Source organism: Electrophorus electricus, chromosome 24 (assembly GCF_041902795.1).
Source record: "Electrophorus electricus isolate QZ-2024a chromosome 24, ASM4190279v1, whole genome shotgun sequence".
In the NCBI taxonomy this organism is placed as follows: domain Eukaryota; kingdom Metazoa; phylum Chordata; class Actinopteri; order Gymnotiformes; family Gymnotidae; genus Electrophorus; species Electrophorus electricus.
Window position 1 is genome coordinate 1,870,678 of NC_137520.1, and position 19,323 is coordinate 1,890,000.

A 19,323-nucleotide genomic window follows, 5' to 3' on the forward strand; every position below is an offset into this window, starting at 1 on the left:
ACATTTTAAAGTGAATGCGATGGTGTTACACTGTCTGCGCCAAGAAGAACAAAAAACATTTAGGTTTTGTATTGAATGTCTGCGGTTGATCAGTGTAGAAATTGCTTTAATATTACTTGTAGTTATGAGAAATCTCCTCTGAGATTATCCACATTACTTTGAATGTGGCCTGATCCTCGTTTAAGTCACAATAACAAATGATGATGGCAGTCTTAACTGAACATGCGCTGATTGCCGTCGGGTATTGCCGTGACCGATAGGTGTAACCTGATGGCAGCTATATAAGAGTGGGGCAGTGCGCACTGCCCCGGCTCGGTCACCAATGGACGATCGCCACCACTCTGTAGGGGTGGCTGTCCATCAAACACCCTTGCAACGGCACACGACCAGACGAAGTTCAAAGCAGCACAGGATGGCACCTCGGAATTACCTGCAGTTGCCGGAAGTTGCCGGTTCCTGTAAAACACCAACAAAAGCTTATTTAAAAGGAGGATTACCATAGGAGGTGGAGACATTTTTCTCACGCTTGGATGTTTCCATCTCTGCTGGAATAACACTGAAAATGAGGATAAAGATCAAGCTGGCCAGCGTGTTATGTTGAGTGAAAACAGTAAGATAGTAACATTTTAATTTTTTTATTTCACGGATAAAAATTAAAGCACATTTTAGGATCCATTCATATAGTTCCCAAAGGGTTTATCTATTTTTTACAACTGTAAGTTCATAATTCTATGAAAGTTTTTATAAAGATGAACATTAAAACAATTTGTATTTCCTTGTAGACGCATGTCGTCCTGTGATTGATTCTTTTGTCGGTTTATTCTCCAACAGCCTGTGTTTCGAGTGTTATGCAATGTCTTTTGGCGTACTGAAAGGCGATTGGTGGTAATTTGTAGACCCAATCACGTGATGCCTGGACCCTACGGAGAGCAAACGGAAGCTCCAGTTCATTCAGCACACACAAGCGGGTGTGTTGCGACTGTCCGCTCTCCAAGGAGACGAGCACGATGGACAACCTGAACCTGAACCTGAACTATTGATTCGTACAGGGCCGCGCGAATATCATTTCAATTTGTTTGTTGATTAAAAAACTGATTTAAATCTTCTATCATCGCTGTTCCTGCCTATGTGCTGCGCTGTGGGAACTCCAGCCGCTTCACCACAGCCCTCACCCCGAAAAGGAGCCCTCACCAGGAGCCTCACCAGGAACCCTCAGGATTCCTCACCAGGAGCCCTCAGGATTCCTCACCAAGACTTCGCTGCTCGCGTCCGAAGCTGGGACATATCCGTAAATCGAGTAGTTCGCGCTCCATTAACTTTCGTGTCTTAAAGGTTTTGTTGTCCGTGACCATCTCGCCGTATGATGCCGCCACACCTGAGGTTTAGGAGAAGGTCATTTCTCGGGCTTCTGTTCCTCTTCTCCCTGTCCACCTCCGCACTCTACTTCATCTATTCGGCTCCTGGAATAGGTGAGTCCTCTATCTCGGCAGGGTAGCGGAACTGTGAGAGATCCGGTGCGTCTCGTGTGCGATGCTCGTGGTGGACAGATAGTCAGACTGGCCTACATGCAGCTGTGCACCGACTGTGCTGCAGCGTGCGCAGCCACCACGTCCGTGTCCTGTCTAGGTTATGGCTCACGCGCCGCAAATGTTTGATTCCATTCATGTTTTCTTATTTGGTTCCAGGCGCGAGGCTATTTTTACCAACTCAACTGAGAATGTCATGAGCAGTTGCGTATTATTGTAAAAACATAAAGCAGTGTTTTCGCCTCGATTTCGCTTTAAATTGTAATCTGCAATTGCAATTGTAAATTGTAATCTTGTATTGCTGGACTCTGCTCATCTTAATGTATCTAACAAATCCTTAGCTGTATTTAGCTGTGCACTGATGGCTTCCGTTCTGAATAGCTGGTTTCTCACGCGATAGATATCCATAGTCTGGCAAGTTTACAATGTGCTGTTTCCTTGCGTCAGTACTCACGTGCCCTTAATTTAACGGGTTTCTCATGATTCAGTATTCGGGTATATTGCCTTTGCTCCTAATGTCTTGTATCATCCCAACACAGGCTTAAGACATGAACGTGTCTAAAGTTTTCAGAGCAATTGTGATTAGGAACCTTGGGTGCATATGCAAAGGTCATTACATTTTATTGCTGCAGTTGTCGCTATCGTTTCTCTGGGGCTGTTATTTTGTCATCTGGCGTTAATGATTTCATTGTGATTTGTGGTTAGGACGGACAGGGGGCGGGGCTTTCCCGAGAAACCTCTGCTTCTTCAATAACGCCTTTGTTGAGTAGCTTTGGTCTGAGGAGGTGCAGAATCAGCAGTGCAGCTGCTGACCAGCTGATGCAGCAGTGTTCAGGTTCACATTTAATCTCTTGGGGTGTCCAGGTGTCCCTACTACCAGGTAGACTCCTCATTTAGCAAAGCCCTATCATGCTACTACACACTGCAGGAACAGAAGGTGAATCAAGGGAGTGCTCCCAGTTTGAACAGTTCAACAGGAATAACCTGGAATACCAAGAATACCAAGAATCCAATCCAATTTATCAGGATTATGTGGACACCTGACCTAAACATCTGCGAGTTGTGTGTGTGTGTGTGTGTGTCCAGGGTATGAATCTGGTTTTTAAATAGCAACATATGAATTGGTGAATAAACCCTCCCAGTTTAGAGCACACTGGTCCACTGGTGAAAAACACCCTTCTAGTTGAGGGCATACTGAATGTTTAGTAGTACTGTAGATTTTAGTGGTTTTTATCAGATGTTGCATTCACTTCCTCCCCCATACTGGAAGTGCTAGAAAGATGCAGACTCTGTGGACATGATGATGATGATGATGTATATGGCTTCTGAAGCTTCTGGCATTTCTCAGACCTGTTTCCTTTAAACACTCCGTATAGAGCAGTATAGAATATTTATCTTCAAGGCCGTTCCAGTGCACAGGAGGTTAAAGTACTAAAATAAACTCATTTATTTATACATGTGCTTATTACCTGTTATTATCTGTTAATATCTGCCGGTTTTGTCTGTTCCTTTATCTCTGTGTAATTTACACCTGAAATCTAATTGACCTTTGGAGATGAATAATGTTTGTTTTATGGTATTAAACAAACACTCATATGTCTAATCTAGAGATTATTACCATTAATGGCAGTCTGTCTGCTGTGCTTCAGAGAACAGAGCCTGAAAGCCCTGAATGTCTGATACAAGACGCTTATAATTAATTTCCAACCAACATGTTGGAAAACCTGTACAAAATAGGTAGTGGTGATTTCTGGAGTCTGTCTGTGTTGGTCCTAGTCTGTTAGTCTTAGTGTGTGTGGTAATGACGCACAATCTCTCTCCAGGCTCAGTTTTCCTCTCCTCTCCAATGTTGGTGTTCGCGCCGCTTTGACGCACTAGCAAGGCCGCTGGTTAGAGCTCAGCCATGGGCCAGGAGTGCCGGATTAATTATAGATGGGCCGGAAGCAGCAGTGTGTTGTCAGGTGCCTGTGAGTGGGCTTGAATGGGTGTGTGTTACACTTCACGGGTAGATTTCTTTTGGAGGGTATGGGCAGGAAATGAAATCAGTGAAATTGGTGAAATAAAGCCACTCATGGATGAATAAGAGCTGAAGAAGTCACATACACATGTACACACACACACACGCGCTCATTACCTCATCTGCAAATAACCCAAGGGATATTACTTCATACCTTAGGAGGTAGGTATGGAAGAGTAAAACCATTGAAGTGTAGTCAGATGTATATAGGCATGCACACACACACACACATACATACATGGGGGTGGATCCGATTGGAGACCTCTAGGGGAACTCTGATGCTTCCCTCTGACTCCTGAGTAATGTTTGTCATCTGAGAGGGTGAGAGAGAGACAGGACACAGGAGATAGACAGGGGGGGTATGTTATTGTCTCCTGCAGTCAGTAAAGGTTTGCGCTCTCTGGTGTTTCTTCTGTCTTGCTGAGTAGCAGCCAGTGATAAAGTCAGTATGACCTTGCCTCCACAGTTGTCTGGGCGCCGCCTGCCTGGCCCATACCTCACACACACCTTTCTAGGAAGTACATCTAGGAAGGTTTAGTAGGAAGAACACGCTAGTGCCTAATTAATAAGTAATTGGTGGTAAATGACCTTTGTTGTTGGGCAGAGTAGGCAGGGTGGTTGGTTTTAGTCTGAAGGTTAAACGGTTTAGAAGGGAGCTGCTTCTGCACTGTGCTAGTCTGTACAGGACTGACTGAACTGGTGTCGCTAGACACTGTCAAATCTTGCAAAATCCAGAGTCTTCATAATGATGAGCTTCTAACAATGTGTTTTACATACACGTACGTACACACACACACACACACACACACACACACACACACACACACACAGACACGGGGTCACCCCCACACCCCACTGTGACTCACGTGTAATTTTACAGTGCTTTTTCAGCTCTTCTCAAAAGCCCCTAACTCAAAAACTAAATGCAGTAAACCTCAGGCACAGACGATCGGGTTACTGGTGTGCCGCCCCTGCTGTTCTGCTCCCCGCACGAATGTCTCCCTCAAGCCCTGATCCTGGAACAGACGTGCGGCACGTCCCAGACTTTCACGTCCTCATTTGCATGGTGACTTAGAGCAATTCCATCATCACTTTGCATGATCATTTGTTTACCAAAATAAAGAGATGATCAGCGAATAAAAACACCAGACACCAGAGAGGGAGGGGGAGAGAGAGAGAGAGAGAGAGGGAGGGATGGATGGATGGAGGGAGGGAAGTGAAATGGATAGAGCGAAAATACCCAAAAAAACCCAAACCACAGTATTTGATGCTGTGTGCCTCTGCTGTACTGATGTGACCTGCCTCCAGAAACCATCTGAGTGTATTGTGCTGTGGTTGCACTTTGAGAGCGATCCACCAGCCTGTATCAATAAAGCCCATATCAATCAAAGTGATTGGTCTTGAATGTCGAGTCGACAGAGGAAATTTCAAGCCATGGAGCATGCGCGTGGCAGACACTGTCCTGAGAGTCTCTGTCCTGGACCAGGCGCGTGGCGGACACTGTCCTGAGAGTCTCTGTCCTGGACCAGGCGCGCGGCAGACGCCGTCCTGAGAGTCTCTGTCCTGGACCAGGCGCGCGGCAGACGCCGTCCTGAGAGTCTCTGTCGTGGACCAGGCGCGCGGCAGACGCCGTCCTGAGAGTCTCTGTCGTGGACCAGGCGCGCGGCAGACGCCGTCCTGAGAGTCTCTGTCGTGGACCAGGCGCGCGGCAGACGCCGTCCTGAGAGTCTCTGTCGTGGACCAGGCGCGCGGCAGACGCCGTCCTGAGAGTCTCTGTCGTGGACCAGGCGCGCGGCAGACGCCGTCCTGAGAGTCTCTGTCGTGGACCAGGCGCGCGGCAGACGCCGTCCTGAGAGTCTCTGTCCTGGACCAGGCGCGCGGCAGACGCCGTCCTGAGAGTCTCTGTCCTGGACCAGGCGCGCGGCAGACGCCGTCCTGAGAGTCTCTGTCCTGGACCAGGCGCGCGGCAGACGCCGTCCTGAGAGTCTCTGTCGTGGACCAGGCGCGCGGCAGACGCCGTCCTGAGAGTCTCTGTCGTGGACCAGGCGCGCGGCAGACGCCGTCCTGAGAGTCTCTGTCGTGGACCAGGCGCGCGGCAGACGCCGTCCTGAGAGTCTCTGTCGTGGACCAGGCGCGCGGCAGACGCCGTCCTGAGAGTCTCTGTCGTGGACCAGGCGCGCGGCAGACGCCGTCCTGAGAGTCTCTGTCGTGGACCAGGCGCGCGGCAGACGCCGTCCTGAGAGTCTCTGTCGTGGACCAGGCGCGCGGCAGACGCCGTCCTGAGAGTCTCTGTCGTGGACCAGGCGCGCGGCAGACGCCGTCCTGAGAGTCTCTGTCCTGGACCAGGCGCGCGGCAGACGCCGTCCTGAGAGTCTCTGTCCTGGACCAGGCGCGCGGCAGACGCCGTCCTGAGAGTCTCTGTCCTGAGAGAACCAGTTTTCTTGTAGCTTGGGGAGATAGTGAGTTTGTGTGTGTTCTCTAGTTTGTAAAGGGTGTGTGTGTATACCTTTAGTCTGGGAGTGTGTGATGGGACACTTCAGATCCAGAGTGAAAGAGAACAGGCATTTCATTTCAACTTCTCTACTGCATGTGGGTAAATCCAGCCAGGAGATGATGGAGATGTAGGCAGGTTGTCCTCATCCCTGACCCCGCCCCTCTATGACCCCGCCCCTCAGACCCTCCTGCCCCTCACTGCTTTTTCCATGTCAGTTTCCGCAGGTTCTGACTTCTGTGTTGGGCATATCCTAAAGTATCTGAAACGCAGTCTAATCCACAGTCCTGTCATTCATCTAAGGGAAAGTGCTGAGCTTGTGCATTTCAGAACATAGTCACCTGAGTGGGAAGGTACTGATCCTGGATCAGCAGTGAAACGCTAGGTACTGACCTCCATGCAGCTGATCACGCCTTTTCTTGCGTTATATAGCTGACGACAGGACAGAGAGGTTTACAGATTCAGATTTCGGGTTCTGTGATCTGTAGATCAGGTCTGACAGCGCTGACTTGCAGAAGCTGCTGGTGCGAGGCGTGCTGTAGTGTTTGGAGAGGGAACAGTTCCTGGAAGCTCTGAATACAACGACATCTCTCTACCTATCTCACACCGCCTGCAAACCCCACCTGCACACACAAACGCACGGCATGGTGGGAGAGGTCTGTGTTTGTCTGACCTCAGTACTGAATCCTAACCTGACCAATCAGATCACAGAGTGGAGGATGGACCTTCTGATTACACTGCACAACTGACTAATAAGGTGCTCCGTTGATGGTTTTGCATGTGGTGTGTCTGTGTGTGTGTGTGTGTGTGTGTGTGTCTGTGTGTGTGTGTGTGTGTGTCTGTGTGTGTGTGTGTGTGTGTCTGTGTGTGTGTGTGTGAGAATAAGAGGGAAGTTCTGAGAGCAGTGCGGTGAGTGTGTGTGTGCTTGTGTGTGGAATGGAATAGCAGTGTGTGTGCTAGTCAGGTGATGTGACTGTGAAAGTGGCCGTAAGTAACCCCAGTGGACACACCCCTCACAGAGCACACAATCACTTAACAGACTCCAGTACAGCCAGGAATAGGGGAGGAGTGAGAGAGGGGTAGTATGGGGGGAGGGGGGTAGTATGGGGAAATAAGGGGGAGGTTTAAAGGGACACCTCTGTGTCCCCAACCCTAACCCTCCACCTCTGTGTCCCTAACCCTCCACCTGTGTCCCTAACCATCCACCTCTGTGTCTCTAAACATAACCCTCCACCTCTGTGTCCCTAACCCTCCACCTCTGTGTCTCTAAACATAACCCTCCACCTCTGTGTCCCCAACCCTAACCCTCCACCTCTGTGTCTCTAAACATAACCCTCCACCTCTGTGTCTCTAAACATAACCCTCCACCTCTGTGTCCCCAACCCTAACCCTCCACCTGTGTCCCTAACCCTCCACCTGTGTCCCTAACCATCCACCTCTGTGTCTCTAAACATAACCCTCCACCTCTGTGTCCCTAACCCTCCACCTCTGTGTCTCTAAACATAACCCTCCACCTCTGTGTCTCTAAACATAACCCTCCACCTCCACCTATGTGTCCCCAACCCTAACCATCCACCTCTGTGTCTCTAGCGCTCCACCTCTGTGTCCCCAACCCTAACCCTCCACTAGCCCCCTAACCCCGCCTCCTCAAGTTTCACTCTTATATGTACAACAGGTGCCCTAGCTTTGTCTAATATCACCTGGTGTCAATCATAAATCTTACACACCCTCGAGGTTGTCTCACACTCCAGTGAGGCGGGGCATGGGTGTGGTCATGGTAGTTATGACAGACTTTTAATGAAACTCGTTAACATTTTTTGTTAACAAAAGTTTCCATTTATATTTATTAGTCATAAACAGCAAAGCACAATCTGCCCAATAAACTGTACACTGTTGTTTAATATTAAATGTTTATCATTGCTTAATATTTAAATGTTTACTCCTTCATTTCAGGAAGTGAGTATGAATACTTAGACTGTGATATTTATGTGAGGTAAATGGAACTAAAGAGTCTTCACAGGGTTATGCACTGCACATGCCGCACTGCACACACTGCTCAGTCTAATGCATCTTACACTGCTCAGTCTAATGCATCTTACACTGCTCAGTCTAATGCATCCTACACTGCTTAGTCTAATACATCTTACACTGCTTAGTCTAATACATACACTGCTCAGTCTAATGCATCTTATACTGCTGAGTCTAATGCATCCTACACTGCTCAGTCTAATGCATCTTACACTGCTTAGTCTAATACATCTTACACTGCTCAGTCTAATACATCCTACACTGCTTAGTCTAATACATCCTACACTGCTCAGTCTAATACATCCTACACTGCTCAGTCTAATACATCCTACACTGCTCAGTCTAATGCATCTTACACTGCTCAGTCTAATGCATCTTACACTGCTCAGTCTAATGCATCTTACACTGCTCAGTCTAATGCATCTTACACTGCTCAGTCTAATGCATCTTACACTGCTCAGTCTAATGCATCTTACACTGCTCAGTCTAATGCATCTTACACTGCTCAGTCTAATGCATCTTACACTGCTCAGTCTAATGCATCTTATACTGCTCAGTCTAATGCATCTTACACTGCTCAGTCTAATGCATCTTACACTGCTCAGTCTAATGCATCTTACACTGCTCAGTCTAATGCATCCTACACTGCTCAGTCTAATGCATCTTACACTGCTCAGTCTAATGCATCTTACACTGCTCAGTCTAATGCATCCTATACTGCTCAGTCTAATGCATCCTACACTGCTCAGTCTAATGCATCCTACACTGCTCAGTCTAATGCATCCTACACTGCTCAGTCTAATGCATCCTACACTGCTCAGTCTAATGCATCCTACACTGCTTAGTCTAATGCATCTTACACTGCTCAGTCTAATGCATCTTACACTGCTCAGTCTAATGCATCTTACACTGCTCAGTCTAATGCATCTTACACTGCTCAGTCTAATGCATCTTACACTGCTTAGTCTAATGCATCTTACACTGCTTAGTCTAATGCATCTTACACTGCTTAGTCTAATGCATCTTACACTGCTTAGTCTAATGCATCTTACACTGCTTAGTCTAATACATACACTGCTCAGTCTAATGCATCTTACACTGCTCAGTCTAATGCATCTTACACTGCTCAGTCTAATGCATCTTACACTGCTTAGTCTAATGCATACACTGCTCAGTCTAATGCATCTTACACTGCTCAGTCTAATGCATCTTACACTGCTCAGTCTAATGCATCCTATACTGCTCAGTCTAATGCATCTTACACTGCTTAGTCTAATACATACACTGCTCAGTCTAATGCATCTTACACTGCTTAGTCTAATGCATCTTACACTGCTTAGTCTAATGCATCTTACACTGCTTAGTCTAATGCATCTTACACTGCTCAGTCTAATGCATCTTACACTGCTTAGTCTAATGCATACACTGCTCAGTCTAATGCATCCACTGCTCAGTCTAATGCATCTTACACTGCTCAGTCTAATGCATCTTACACTGCTCAGTCTAATGCATCTTACACTGCTTAGTCTAATGCATCTTACACTGCTTAGTCTAATGCATCTTACACTGCTTAGTCTAATGCATCTTACACTGCTTAGTCTAATACATACACTGCTCAGTCTAATGCATCTTACACTGCTCAGTCTAATACATACACTGCTCAGTCTAATGCATCTTACACTGCTCAGTCTAATGCATCTTACACTGCTTAGTCTAATACATACACTGCTCAGTCTAATGCATCTTACACTGCTCAGTCTAATGCATCTTACACTGCTTAGTCTAATGCATACACTGCTCAGTCTAATGCATCTTACACTGCTCAGTCTAATGCATCTTACACTGCTCAGTCTAATGCATCCTATACTGCTCAGTCTAATGCATCTTACACTGCTTAGTCTAATACATACACTGCTCAGTCTAATGCATCTTACACTGCTTAGTCTAATACATACACTGCTCAGTCTAATGCATCTTACACTGCTTAGTCTAATGCATCTTACACTGCTTAGTCTAATGCATCTTACACTGCTTAGTCTAATGCATCTTACACTGCTCAGTCTAATGCATCTTACACTGCTTAGTCTAATGCATCTTACACTGCTTAGTCTAATGCATACACTGCTCAGTCTAATGCATCTTACACTGCTCAGTCTAATGCATCTTACACTGCTCAGTCTAATGCATCTTACACTGCTCAGTCTAATGCATCTTACACTGCTCAGTCTAATGCATCTTACACTGCTCAGTCTAATGCATCTTACACTGCTCAGTCTAATGCATCCTACACTGCTCAGTCTAATGCATCTTACACTGCTCAGTCTAATGCATCTTACACTGCTCAGTCTAATGCATCCTACACTGCTCAGTCTAATGCATCCTACACTGCTCAGTCTAATGCATCCTACACTGCTCAGTCTAATGCATCCTACACTGCTCAGTCTAATGCATCCTACCCTGCTTAGTCTAATGCATCCTACACTGCTCAGTCTAATGCATCCTACACTGCTCAGTCTAATGCATCCTACACTGCTCAGTCTAATGCATCTTACACTGCTCAGTCTAATGCATCTTACACTGCTCAGTCTAATGCATCTTACACTGCTCAGTCTAATGCATCTTACACTGCTCAGTCTAATGCATCTTACACTGCTCAGTCTAATGCATCTTACACTGCTCAGTCTAATGCATCTTACACTGCTTAGTCTAATACATACACTGCTCAGTCTAATGCATCTTACACTGCTCAGTCTAATGCATCTTACACTGCTCAGTCTAATGCATCCTACACTGCTCAGTCTAATGCATCCTACACTGCTCAGTCTAATGCATCCTACACTGCTCAGTCTAATGCATCCTACACTGCTCAGTCTAATGCATCCTACCCTGCTTAGTCTAATGCATCCTACACTGCTCAGTCTAATGCATCCTACACTGCTCAGTCTAATGCATCCTACACTGCTCAGTCTAATGCATCTTACACTGCTCAGTCTAATGCATCTTACACTGCTCAGTCTAATGCATCTTACACTGCTCAGTCTAATGCATCTTACACTGCTCAGTCTAATGCATCTTACACTGCTCAGTCTAATGCATCTTACACTGCTTAGTCTAATACATACACTGCTCAGTCTAATGCATCTTACACTGCTCAGTCTAATGCATCTTACACTGCTTAGTCTAATGCATACACTGCTCAGTCTAATGCATCTTACACTGCTCAGTCTAATGCATCTTACACTGCTTAGTCTAATGCATCTTACACTGCTTAGTCTAATACATACACTGCTCAGTCTAATGCATCTTACACTGCTCAGTCTAATGCATCTTACACTGCTCAGTCTAATGCATCTTACACTGCTCAGTCTAATGCATCTTACACTGCTCAGTCTAATGCATCCTACACTGCTCAGTCTAATGCATCCTACACTGCTCAGTCTAATGCATCCTACACTGCTCAGTCTAATACATCCTACACTGCTCAGTCTAATACAGTATAATACTATCCAGCCACTGGAGGGGACGGTTTCCCATCTCCTTAATATATGTCAGGGAAAAAGAGCTGTCCAGGGGCTGATTATGCAATTGAATTCTGCACTGTGGCGGCTGAGAGTGGATGGAACCCCACAGCGCTGATGGTCACTTTCCACCAGGGCCTCAGCGAGGAGCTTAAAGATGAACTGGTCCACCGTGATGCTTCCGCCTCTCTCAACAACCTGATCAATCTGGTATTGCCTATTGAAAATCGTGTACGGCAGAGGCGCAGAATACAGGGACCAGAGATCAGTCGAGGCTCTCGCAAAGCTCCGCGCACCCTTAGCCCTGTTCGTGTGCCTGACAAGCAGGGGGAGTCCAGATCCCAGCCAACGCAGCTTGGACACACCCGCCTTTCTCGTAGTGAGCGCAACGCTCGGACGCGGGAGGGGAGGTGTCTGTACTGCGGAAGCTCGGGTATCTCCACCCAGCTTGTCCTGAGCTCCAGGGAAAAGACAACATCTCTCAGGGGAGGGAGGACCTCTGACAGACTCAACCAATCCTCCCCGAACTCAGGGGTTGTTCCTCAGCACCACAATGGCTTGGCGAACGACTTAAACACGTCTCCAGGCATTTGTGGACTATGGGGCAGCAGGCAACTTTATCAATGCTGGGTTGGCCAACAAGTTAGCCCTGCCGCTGGTCCCACTGGTCGAACCCCTACCCATTGCTGGCATTGATGTCTGGTCCCTTGAGCCAAAGGTTGTTAGTCGTCGGACCCGTCCAGTCACGTTGCGTGTCGGCACACACGCTGAACACATTGTACTGTTCATTAACCATTCTTCCGACTTGCAACTGATTTTGGGGTACCCCTGGCTTCAGCGACACAATCCTCATGTAGACTGGCTGAGCCGGCAGGTGCTGTCTTGGGGTTCAACATGTCGGACCTCCTGCCTGTAGCCACCCAAAACCCGGTCTGGGGCTGGTCACAATCCCTACGGTCTGGACCTGTCTCGAGTCCCCTAGGGACCCCTAGAGTCCCCTAGGGAATACTGGGACCTTAGGGAGGTATTTAGCAGACAGAAGGCCCAACTATGGCCCCCCCACCGGCCATACGACATGGCCATAAACCTCCTCCCATGCTCCAGTCCCACTAGAGGCTGTTTGTTCTCCCTTTTGGGGCCTGAACATCAGGCAATGGAGGAATATATCCAGGAAGCCTTAGCCCTAGGATTCATCCGGCCATCTGCTTCCCCGGCTGGCGCGGGTGGGGTTTGTCGGGAAGAAAGATGGCGGGTTACGCCCCTGTATAGACTACCGGGGCCTTAACAAGGTGACTGTCAAGGATCATTATCGGTTGCCCCGCATGACCTCAGCATTTGAGGTGCTGCAGCAGGCCTCCATTTTTACCAAATTGGACCTGCGCAATGCCTACGATGTAATGAGAATCCGTGAGGGAGACGAATGGAAGACGGCGTTTATCACCCCCTCTGAACACTACGAATACCTGGTTATGCCATTTGGGTTGATGAACGCACCTGCCGTCTTCCAGCGGTACATCAATGAGGTCCTAAGGGAGGCCCTTGGCAGATACGTGTTCGTCTACTTAGGTGACATCCTAATATTCAGCCAAATGGTAGACAAACATGTCACCCATGTTAGGCAGGTCCTCCAGCTTCTGCTTGGGAACCACATCTTCACATTCCATGCACAAACCATCTCCTTTTTGGGATTTGTCATCTCCCACAATAAGTTGTGCATGGACCCCGCCAAGGTGTGGGCTGTAGAGAACTGGCCTAGACCCACCTTGGTGCATCTGGTCCAACGCAGGTTCATTAAGATCTTTAGCACAGTTGCAGCCCCACTGATCACGTTGACCAGGAAGACATCAAGTTGGTTCTGCTGGTCCACCGAGGCCCAGCAGGCGTTTGATGAACTAAACGCCATCTATAAATGCCTCTATTCTTCAGCTCCCTGATGCCACGTTTCCGTTTGTCATTGAGGTGGACGCATCTGAGGTTGGCATTGGTGCAGTTCTGTCCCAACGGTCTGGAGAGGACAAGAAACTGCATCCCTGTGCCTACTTCTCTCGACGTCTGTCCCCAGCAGAACGGAACTACGACGTGGGCGACTGTGTGCGCTCGAGGAGTGGAGGCACTGGCTGGAGGGGGTAAAACCCCTTCCTGGTCTTGACAGACCACAAAAACTTGGCCAACATACAGCAGGCCAAGTGACTTAATCCGTGCCAGGCCAGATGGGGACTGTTCTTTGCCCGGTTTGATTTTACCTTATCATACGGGCCGGGCACTAAGAACATTAAACTCGACGCCCTCTCCCGCCAGTGGGAATCCTCGCTGCCTTCTGCTCCGCCCTCGACCGTTTTCCCCAGGGCCCACGTCATAGTGCCAACCCAGTGGGGGTTTGAGAAGGCAGTATGTCAGGCTCTCCTTGCTGAACCAGACCCGGTTGGAGGCCCGCTGGGATGGCTGTATGTACCTAAGGCGGATAGAGCTCAGGTCCTTGAGTGAGGAAATGCATCCCCCTTTTCTGCACATTCAGGAGTCATACAGACGCTTGAGTTTCTCCGTCGGCGGAGATGGAACCCGACATCCGAGCGTTTGTGAACTCCTGTCGCACCTGTGCTCAGTGCAAGGACCCCAGGACAAAGCTCCCTGGTCTGTTGCACCCTCTGTCTGTCCCTTTGCGCCCTTGGTATCCTCTGTCACTCGATTTTATCACGGGGCTGCCCCCATCAAGGGGCAACACTATGATTTTGGTGATCATCGACAGGTTCTCCAAGACCATCCGCTTTGTTGCACTGCCATCTGCAAAAGAGACAGCTAAACTATTACTTAACCAAGTTGTCTGTCTTCATGGGCTGCCACTTGGCCTGGCGGAGGGCATGCAGGGCTTTCTTATCCGCTATGGCTGCTCAAAAACGTTAAGCCGGCAAGAGACAGCGAGCAGTGCCGACTTATCAGCCGGGACAGCGGGTTTGGCTATCAGCCAAGGACCTGCCTTTGCGTGGTTATACCCGCAAACTTGCCTCTCGCTACAATGGGGCCATTCAAGGTTCTTCACTGTGTGAACCCTGTTTCTTGTCGCCTTGCGCTTACCCCGTCGTTGTGTGTCCACCCCACTTTCCATGCTTCTCGCCTTAGGCCCATATTGTGTTCGGTGGGCCCCTCTGACCCACCGGGTCTGTGCATGGTGGACGGTGCACCGGCATACACAGTCAAGCATCTCTTGGATGTCCGGAGGGATATGGGCCCTTGGAGCAGTTCTGGGTCCCCTCCCAGGTCACATCCTGGACCGTGAACTCATTCGGGCTTTTCGGCGGGATCACGTGGCTGGCCTTGGGACATCAGGTGCTGCCTCTTCCGGGGTGGGGGGTGGGGGGTACTGTCAGGGTTGGTACCAGGCCGAGGCCCCCCTCCGGCCACCAGAGGGAGGCCTCGAGTCAACCACACTACTAATCAGGCTTGATGCCCAACAGCTGGGCTAGACCTTATATAAGCCCGGTGACCCAGTCATTCAGTGCTGGGTTTTTGATAAAGTTTTGAGCCAAGCTCCTAGCCGGTAACTCTGGTTATTGAGGTCTGTGAGCCCTTGTGCTATGCCTCTTTTCTGTTCTGCGAGGGTGTCAGTGTTTTTACACGTCCCCTCCCTTCTCCAGTTTTCCCCTCTCGAGTCTGTCTCTCTCCTGAGGCTTCCCTTAGCCAAGTTCCTCCACCATTTTCTGGTTTTGTTTTGGAAATTTGTTTGGTTTTCCCCACTGCATCGGGATTGCCACTCTTCTCGTGGCGTCCTGTTCTCCCTTTTTTCCACGCTCGCGTGGTGTTTATTTTTCTTTTTGTTTTACCTGATCCAAGATCTAACTGTTCTGCACACGGGCCTACCACCATTAGCGCATCGTTGCTCACCTGGTAGGCTGTCGATATCATCACCTAGTCGATCTGGGTTCAAGCCCACCTTACTCATCCTACACTGCTCTGTTTAATACATCTTACAGTGCTCAGTCTAACACATCCTACACTGCTCAGTCTAATACAGTGCTTATTAAGGCCTGTTCAAATGATGGTCAAATATTGGGCACATGCCATTGTCCAGACATACAGAAGAGCTTGGTAATCTTTATGGATACATGCAATCCTCACGAACATAGATGGGTAGAGGTTGGTAGAGGTGGTGTCTGGGTTGTGGAGGGACGTGCACTTTGGCTTGGAGCGGAGAGTCATATCTCCGTGTTGGGCCACACTAATAACGATCCTGATCATAACGACTGTTTCGGCGTGCTTTTGTGGTCTGAATGTAATCATTTGCAGTGTGTTGCAGAGAGTCTGTGTTTTATTTTGTGTGTTTGTGTGTGTGTGTTTCATGTGTCCTTTACAGTTTATACTGCTGGATAGGAGTCTTTAGTTTCAATTGCATGTCATGAGAGAGTTATGCGCACATTCTTGAGGACTCAGATCAGTGTTGCCTTATCCTCAGACAGCTCTCGTAGGGTCTCATGACCACATCCTGACCACGCATTACTGTTCAGAGTATAAACATTTACATTTACGGCATTTAGCAGACGCTCTTATGCAGAGCAACTTACAAAAGTGCTTTGTCCTTTACTCATAGAATTTATCCAAGTACAGTATAGTAGGTTAGAATTAAACATACCAATGAACTAGAATACTGTAGAATACAGGGATGAATGCTGATGCCTAGAAGTACAAAATACATAAGGTCTATCTTAAACAATGATAAGTGCTATAAACAATAAGTGCTAGAGTTTGTTAAAAAACAAACAGTGCCCTACAATAAGTACTAAATTAGTCAGTCCATAAGGGAGCAGTGTCAGTTGTCCTTTAAATATTCTGCAAATAGATGAGTCTTCAGTCTGCGTTTGAAGACTGCAAGGGACTCTGCTGTCCGGACAGCAAGCGGGAGTTCATTCCACCATCTTGAAGCCAGGACAGAAAATAGTCTCGATGCTTCTTGTCCATGAGACCTGAAGCAAGGTATTTCAGGCCGAGCCGTACTTGAGGTTCAAAGTACTTGAGGTACGGATTGGGCTTTGACCACTGACCTCATGTATGAAGGGGCTGGTCCATTTTTGGCTTTGTAGGCAAGCATCAAGGTTTTAAATCTGATGCGTGCAGCTACAGGGAGCCAATGAAGGGAGCGCAGCAGCGGAGTAACGTGTGTGACCTTCAGAAGATTGAAGACCAGTCGTACTGCTGCATTCTGGACAAGTTGTAGAGGTTTGATAAACAAGATCCATGCTGTATGTGTGTCTGTGCTTATATGTGTCCAAATATCTAATTGTGTGTGTGTGTGTGTGTGTGTGTGTGTGTGTGTGTGTGTGTGTGTGTGTGTGTGCACTGACACATGAGGCAAAGGAGCTCTCTCTCTGTGTTTATCTATTTCTACCATACTGATTTCAACTAGTTTGCCAGGTTTATAGTCTATAACTTCCCAGCAGGGAACTTAATTCTCTCACAATCACAACAGTTTCCAAGCAGGAAGTTTTCCACACTTTTTGGCAGAACTCTTTTTCTTTCCAATCACTAATCAAAGCAAGGGAACACACCGTTGTTCATTTCACCCAGGTGCTGAGTACAACCTTCCCCTGTATGACCCTGTGTGACCTTCCCCTGTATGACCCTGTGTGACCTTCCGTTCTCTTCCTTCGACATCACGATTCCCTTCCCATACGGATCATCCCAACACTTGGCTTGCTGTACCTGCGCTGAGTTTGTGTACGAGTAGGCACTGTACGCTGAATGTGTGTACATGCATCACTGAAGAACCGTGCACCCACACACACACACACACACACAACAGTGTCCCGAGTGCGAGGGGGCGTTTGCGTTCAGACCAGCGGTCTGTCCTGCTGGGTAAACTGAAGGAATCTTGATGAATCATATCTGATTCCTCCAGCAGGGATCTGCATTTCCATCTGGGAACCAGGATAGTTTCCTGTAGCAATGATGTACACTAATATCACATCAACTTTGTACTGTTACAAGCAGAAAATGTTCCTTAAACTACCCAAAAAGATGCCAGCTGGCGGTCTTCAGACAGAATCACAATACTGACATCAGAACTCTGATTGAACAATTTGAAAGAAACAGCAGAGATTAATGCTTTGCAGTGATGGAAACGTCTTTAGGAATGATCCCTGCTTCCCAGTGTGGAAATCTGGCACTAGCTGGGTTCTGTGTTTGATAATCAGCCTCTCAGTTATATGGGGAGGGTGAAGTGCGAAGGGTGACCCAAGACCCATGACTACAGAGGAAGCACAGTCATGAATGCAGATGCAGAGTTAGGAACAGGATGTAGGTCCAGTGAGGCTTTGGCTTTTGGTCGACGTGAGCAGTGTGTTGTCAGCATGTTCTTGGGTGAGGACAGACTGGACACCGTCATTTACATTTACAGCATTTATCTGACACTTTTATCGAAAGTGACCTACATTTATAACTGAACACAACTTGAGTAACTGAGGGTTAATGGTTTTGTTCAGGGACCCAACAGTGGCAGCCTGGCAGTGGTGGAACTTGAACTGGCAACCTTCTGATTACTAGTGGGGCAGGGGGGGGTCTGTGTGTGGAGGTGTGTGTGGGTTGACTGGGGGGGTGTGGGGAAAAACAAACTTCTTTGTCTTTTTTTTTCACTGTAGTCAGGGTTTTATCTTGATGGTGTTCTTAACACTGACCTGTTTATTCTCACATGAGGATCTGTGTTTGATACAAAGCAATTCTGTAAAGCGCTCTGGAGCAGGGTGTCAAATGCTGTTAATGTAAATGTGTGTGTGAGTGTGTGTGTGTGTGTGTGTGTGTGTGTGTGTGTGTGTGTGTGCGTGCACTCTGGCCCCACCACGTGAGTTTGCGTGAACTTCCTCTTCCTTGCTGAACTGTTGTTTTGTACTAACTGCACAGATTGAACATTCAGCAGGGCAGAAATCTCTGGCACCAACAGGGTCAGGGGTTAGCTCTAAATATAATATTTGGATGTATGACAACATACTAATATTTTTATGCAGATCCAGTTTATTTAGTTAGTAGTATGTCAAAATGTGACACTTATTTAGAAAAAAAATGGATTAAAGAATATTATTGTATATTGATACTCTCACAGTACTAAATACACGTGTGATAAGAGTTCACAAAGCTGCTCTTAGACGCTAGACCCAGCTGACCCTAGTCATCACCAGGGCTTACTAGACCGAGCTGACACTAGTGCAGTGATCCCTGGGGCTTACTGGACCGAGCTGACACTAGTGCAGTGATCACCAGGGCGTACTGGACCCAGCTGACAGTGAGGAACTTCTCTAACTATAAGTTGCAGTGTTGATCTGAACATCCTGATTTAATTTCCTGAAAGTGAATGGATACTTGTGTCATGTTACTGATAATACAGAAAAAGAGAGAGAGAGAGAGAGAGAGATATGTGTGGTGTTACTGATAATACAGAAAAAGAGAGAGAGAGAGAGAGAGAGATGTGTGTGGTGTTACTGGTAATACAGAGAGAGAGAGAGCTGTGTGTGTGGTGTTACTGGTAATACAGAGAGAGAGAGAGAGAGAGAGAGATGTGTGTGGTGTTACTGATAATACAGAAAAAGAGAGAGAGAGAGCTGTGTGTGTGGTGTTACTGGTAATACAGAGAGAGAGAGAGAGATGTGTGTGGTGTTACTGGTAATACAGAGAGAGAGAGAGAGAGATGTGTGTGGTGTTACTGGTAATACAGAGAGAGAGAGAGAGAGAGAGAGCTGTGTGTGTGGTGTTACTGGTAATACA

General features: G+C 47.7%; 1 protein-coding gene across 3 annotated transcripts in view; it reads left to right on the forward strand.

Annotated features, from left to right (window-relative positions):
• Nucleotides 1-332: 332 nt before the first annotated feature.
• Nucleotides 333-19,323, forward strand: part of b4galt5 (UDP-Gal:betaGlcNAc beta 1,4- galactosyltransferase, polypeptide 5) — a 31,184-nt gene continuing 12,193 nt past the window's right edge. The window contains exons 1-2 of one of the 3 annotated variants that reach the window (XM_081707162.1): nucleotides 334-610; nucleotides 832-1,469. In XM_081707162.1, the coding sequence (XP_081563288.1) occupies nucleotides 1,361-1,469 (109 nt within the window). In that variant the 5' untranslated portion in view covers nucleotides 334-610; nucleotides 832-1,360. Of the gene's footprint in view, nucleotides 1,470-19,323 lie in introns of all 3 variants that reach the window. The other 2 variants (XM_081707163.1, XM_027024523.3) reach the window with 2 other exon arrangements.